The 5,519-nt window shown below is 35.2% G+C and overlaps 2 protein-coding genes across 2 annotated transcripts; both read left to right on the top strand.

Moving 5' to 3' along the window:
* The first annotated feature begins 339 nt into the window (after positions 1 to 339).
* Positions 340 to 1,878, top strand: LOC149147633 (uncharacterized). Its single transcript, XM_089441901.1, has 2 exons — positions 340 to 950; positions 1,080 to 1,878. The coding sequence occupies exons 1-2, from the start codon at positions 340 to 342 to the stop codon at positions 1,876 to 1,878; spliced, it is 1,410 nt and encodes a 469-aa protein (XP_089298027.1).
* A 1,167-nt stretch (positions 1,879 to 3,045) lies between these two features.
* LOC149147632 (protein DMR6-LIKE OXYGENASE 2-like) lies at positions 3,046 to 5,027 on the top strand. Its single transcript, XM_089440000.1, has 5 exons — positions 3,046 to 3,330; positions 3,705 to 3,952; positions 4,038 to 4,359; positions 4,477 to 4,736; positions 4,821 to 5,027. Exons 1-4 carry the CDS (start codon positions 3,076 to 3,078, stop codon positions 4,729 to 4,731), a joined length of 1,080 nt encoding a protein of 359 aa, XP_089296126.1. The 5' UTR covers positions 3,046 to 3,075; the 3' UTR covers positions 4,732 to 4,736; positions 4,821 to 5,027.
* The last annotated feature ends 492 nt before the right edge of the window (positions 5,028 to 5,519 follow it).

The raw sequence follows: 5,519 nt of genomic DNA, 5'->3' as shown, positions 1-5,519 counted from the left end.
CGGGCGCATAAAGATGCTAAGGAAAGATGGATTAATGCATTAGAGGGAAAGATGAAACCAATTCCAGATCATATTACGCAGATGAGAGATGCCAATAAAGAAAGAGTGATTTCTATAATGAAAATATCATATTTCACTTGTCAAGAAGATTTATCTCTATCAAAGTATGAGAAGCTTTGCAAATTTCTAATGGATGCAAAAACTCCAAATATGCCAAAGTCTCAAGAGTACTCTTCATACACTAATCGTAAGTCTGCAAATGATTTTATATATTGCATATCAAAACATCTTGAACAAATTCAGATAAAAAATATGTTGGAAAGTCCTTTCTTCTCATTGATGGTTGATGAAAGCACTGATCGAACCTTAGAGCAACAGCTTGTTATTTATGCAACATATTTAGACTCAAAGGGTCTCGGGCCACCTATCTCGCAGTTTATGAAGCTCAAAGATGTAGTAGATGGAAAAGGAAAAACAATATATGATAGTGTCAATCAATTAATAGATGTCAGAGGCCTTCAATATAAAGATTTGATAGCTGTTTCTACAGATGGAGCTTCAGCAATGATTGGACATGAAAATGGCTTTGTTTCATTTTTGAAAAAGAACAATCCAAACCTTATTACAGTTCATTGTGTGGCTCATCGTGAGTCTTTAGCAGCAGCAGATGCTTCTAAGAAATTCCCTGAGTTATTATTTGTTGAAAAAATTGCAAACAAAGTGTATTCATGGGTTCAAAACTCTCCAAAGAGAAATAACGAACTTAATGATTTGCTTAGAGTCATGCAAATTGATGTTCTTGATGTTCTACAAATACATTCAGTGAGATGGTTATCCAGGGGGGAAGTTATTATAAGGCTTGTGAAGCTTATGCCAGCAATTTTAACTTTGTGGAAAAATGAAAAAAAAACTTCATCTTGGTATGATAAGACAAGAATATATTCTGTCCAGTTTTGTTTACATATGCTTGCTGATGTGCTAGGGGAATTGAACAAGTTGAATTTGACTTTTCAAGAAGAAAATGTAGACATTACAACTATTGGGTTGGCTCTTGAAGTAACTATAAGTACATTATCTAGATGGTTTTTGAGAAAAGAGACATTTGCAGAAGGCACAACTTATCTTTCAAAGTTTTTAAATGATTCTCAAAATGGATATATTGATATTAAAGATGAAGGGAAAGTTGTAGATAGACATGAGTTACAATACATCTCTATCTCAGCCATGGATATTGAATCCAATGAAGCAAGGAAACAATCTATGAAACCTTGTATTGAAGGTACACAAGAGAGTTGTCAGCAACTCACTGAAGGTTATATAGAGACTCTGATAGACTCTTTGAATGAAAGATTTCCAGACCTTCATCTTTTTAATGCAGCGAAATTGTTCAACCCTTGTTATTATTCAGAAGAGCGTCGTAGTCGTGAGAAAAATTCAGAGCGTTGGTTGTTAAAGCTTTTTCAACATTTGCAACATACGGTATCCAGTGATGTTGGATTTGTAGCTTTATTTGATGTTAAGGCTTGTAAAAGAGAGTTGCACCCTTTTGTTGATTCATTAAATCTGGCTTGTGAGGGGTTTTCTATGAAAGAAGCATGGAAAGTCTTTCGTAACACAAAACAATGGCACAAAACCTATCCTAATATGATGAAATTATGGCAAGCTGTCCTCACTATTCCTGCAAGTACAGTGGATTGTGAAAGGGGATTTTCTAAGCAAAACATCATCAAGGACATTAGAAAATCGAGGCTTGGGTTGGATACATTAGATGCTCTAATGAGAGTATCTTTGAATGGACTTGAATCATCTAATGTTGATTGGCATGCAGTATATGAGATATGGATAGATACAAAGTCAAGAAGGATTCTTGAGCTTTAAATTCTTCTAGTTTATGTTTAATAGAGGATCTATGTATTGAGATATTCCTATTGATAAAAAAATTTGTAGTTTCTCCAGAAAGTTTGACTTTTAATGAAATATAATCACTGTTTATTATTACACAACTTTTCTGTATTTTCTTTAGATTATTTATTTATAATTCACTATTTATTTATAATCCATGGATTGTAAGTTTTTTGCAAAAATTTTATAAATCTGAGTTATAAATCTGATAGAGTACAAATCTGCAATTTCAATCTAACAAGAATCATTATAAATAACAGTGATTATCAGCCGTCATTATCAGCCTCCATTTCATGACTTATTTTTTGTGGAATCAATTTACAAAAATTGTTAAAATAAAGTTTTCCATGACACTCACATATTTAGTTAAAACGTAAAATAAAGGGTAAAAAAAATACAAAAACGTCGTCAAATTTTAATTTGACAGGCAAAAGAAATTTAAAATTCCAGGGCTGGTGACCGTGAACCACAGCGTAAAAAAAATATAAAATAAAAAACAAATAATTGTAATTCAATCCTTAATTAAAAAAAACACCAATCATTGATATATGTTTATTAATATTATTGTGCTCGGTCTATAATATTCCCAACATTATTTCACCGGCTTGACAACGAAAAGTAACTGGGATCCTGATCTTTGGGGATCATGATCGCCAATTTCTTTTGGTAAATGGACTTCACCTTCAAACCTGCTCATTCATGATATCAGTCAATTCCAGTGGGCCGGTCGATAATGTTTGCCGCAACTGAGACTTGAAAATGACCGCTTGACACGCAAGTGTCCCACCTCACATCCACCCTGTGGAGAAAATAACTTATTTCTTCCCACGCGCGCCCGTCGTTTAAACTTTATCCCATAAAGCCGACTGAAAATCTCTGATTTTCTCCGCACGGATTTTGGCCGTTTAATCACATGGCTAGACTTTTAAATTTTAATACAATTTCGCGACTTCATGTTTTGGCCAAGGAGGGCCGGAGTTTTGAATTTAAGGCATCTCGTGTGTTTGACAGAAGATGAAAAAATTATAAAATATTGAGCTATTTATTGTGGACAACGACAATATAGTTGACCAAGTCAAGCATCAACCAAAGCAATTTTCTATATATTGCGTTGGGAAACTTATTCCAGTGAAAAGTGTGTTGAGCCTCAATACGCAAAGAAAAGAAAGAACGATGGCATCTGCAATTCCAGTTGAGCAGACTCGTGATGGTCTCGGTGGAATTATTGAGAAGCTAATGTCCAATGGAATTAACAATCTTCAAGTCCAGGAGAAGTTTATCCTGCCTCCCAACGAACGCCCTTGCATGTCTGAGGTCTCTTATTCTGACAGCATTCGGGTGGTGGATCTCAAAGATCTAGATGGCCCTAACAGAGCGAAGGTACTCCAACAAATCAGCAGTGCCTGTGAGGAGGATGGATTTTTCCAGGTATATATGTCAGACCCCAACAGTTTTTCAACCTCATGACTTTTTTTTTAATGTTTTCTGTTTTTGGAACACGGATGAAAATAAATGGAGTGAGTGAAACACATTTACTTTTTATTGGTTAATGGTTTGGAATTATTTTGAAAAGCTGGATGGTTTTAAAAGTTACCATATTCTTGTTTCGAATTCAGCTATCCTCTAATTAAATTGTTCCATAAAATTCTAATCCTATGAACCAGAAATAGCTGATCATATACTGGCAATTCTTTAATAGTTAGTCGTATACTGGAATTAATATACTGAGTGAGCATGAAGCTGAATATTTGAGTGACTGTATGTTTTGTTGACCACAATATGGTTGATACGGTGAAGAACAGATAGTGAACCATGGCATGCCAGAGACTGTCATGAAAAGCATGATGGATATCGCCAAAGAATTCTTCGAAATGCCCGTGGAAGATCGAGCATGTCTTTACTCAGAGAACCCAAGGCAGCTCGTTCGGCTCTCGACCAGCACGAATGTTAGCAAAGAGAAGGTCCATGACTGGAAGGACTATCTCAGACATCCTTGTCATCCTTTAGAAGAAGTCATCGGTTCTTGGCCTCAAAAACCTGCAGCCTACAGGTCGGTAAACAGCAATTTTTTATACACAACTCATCAGATATGTCATGTAACTTGTTATGATTTAGCTTTTGCCTTTTTTTTACAGGGAGGTCGCTGGCAAGTACGCTTTAGAGATGAGAGCACTATGCTTAAAGCTGTTGGCAGCCATCTCAGAAGCTCTAGAGCTGGAGTCCGATTACCTGGATAAAACATTTGGAAAACACGACCAATTGATGGTTATAAATTATTATCCTCCATGCCCAAATCCAGATCTTACCCTTGGTATACCAGGCCATTCAGACGGTGGGGGCATCACTGTTTTGATGCAAGGCGATGTGAGCGGCCTGCAAGTTCTAAAAAATGGAAAGTGGGTTGCTGTAGAACCAGTGCCTAATGCCTTCGTTGTCAACTTGGGAGATCAGTTGCAGGTTTGTAAAAACTACGCAGATCCCATAAAACATAGTTTTCAATCTTTGTAAAAGTTGCAGATAGACTTAATCTTGATACTTGTGTGTTCCTTTTTGTGATTTGAATATATTAAAAAGGTGATCAGCAATGGGAGATTCAGGAGTGTTGAGCATCGAGCAGTAACAAACGCGTCGAGTGCACGTATATCAATTCCTACGTTTTACAATCCTTCAGTGGATGCGTTAATTGCTCCTGCACCATCCCTGGTTGATGAAGCGCATCCAGCTCAGTACCGTGGACATACGTTTGACGAATTCCTTGGAGTTTTCTGGAGCCAAGGATTGATAAAGAAAACTGTATTGGATCATTTCAAGATCCACAATGCCCCATGACTAAGGTTGTACAACATCTCTCTACTTTCTTTATCTGACGTTGACCAACATTATCTAATTTTAGTTTTGATACATGACGTGCGTGGCAGGTAAGGCAGCGTTCCAGGTGCCAAAGAACATATGTGGAGTAAACTATTGAAGCTGCTGTCACTGACATATCGTTTATACTTCTAGGAGTATAATAAGTGATAAATAAATAGCACATATCCCCCCATGGAGGCTAGTCTACTAACTTTGTATTTAGGGTAATCTATCAGGTTGACTGTAAACAACAGTGCATAAATTGATGATAAATAAGTATATGTTTATGATTATTATTGTGCTCCTTTGTAATGGTATGGTTCGTGTTGTTGTTTATGAGGGTGTGGTTCTTTATATCGGTGGTATTGTGGTTTATAAGGAAATAATTTTTATATTATAATTTTAAATCAAAATAAAATTCTATAATATTCATTTTTATTTTTATTTATAAATTCATTATTTATAAGGAAATATGGGTGATAAATTAGTATATGTTTATTATTATTATTGTGCTCCTTTGTAGGTATGGTTCTTTATATTGGTGGTGTTGCTCTTTATGAGGGTATGGTTCTTTATGTGGGTGGTGAAGTTGTTTATAAGGAAATATTTTTTTTGAAAATTGAAATAATATTATAATTTTATTTTATATATATATATATATATATATATACTAGGTTTGAAAAGGATTACTTGATTATGTTTTAAATTTTAAATAAAAGCAAGTGAAGTATATTCTCCAAACTTTAAATGATATGTGTGTGGTGATA

This window comes from Pinus tabuliformis, chromosome 9 (genome assembly GCF_031772625.1).
Source record: "Pinus tabuliformis cultivar Carrire ecotype Pingquan chromosome 9, CPIR1, whole genome shotgun sequence".
Classification (NCBI taxonomy): domain Eukaryota; kingdom Viridiplantae; phylum Streptophyta; class Pinopsida; order Pinales; family Pinaceae; genus Pinus; species Pinus tabuliformis.
This window is presented reverse-complemented; position numbering and strand designations above follow the sequence as displayed.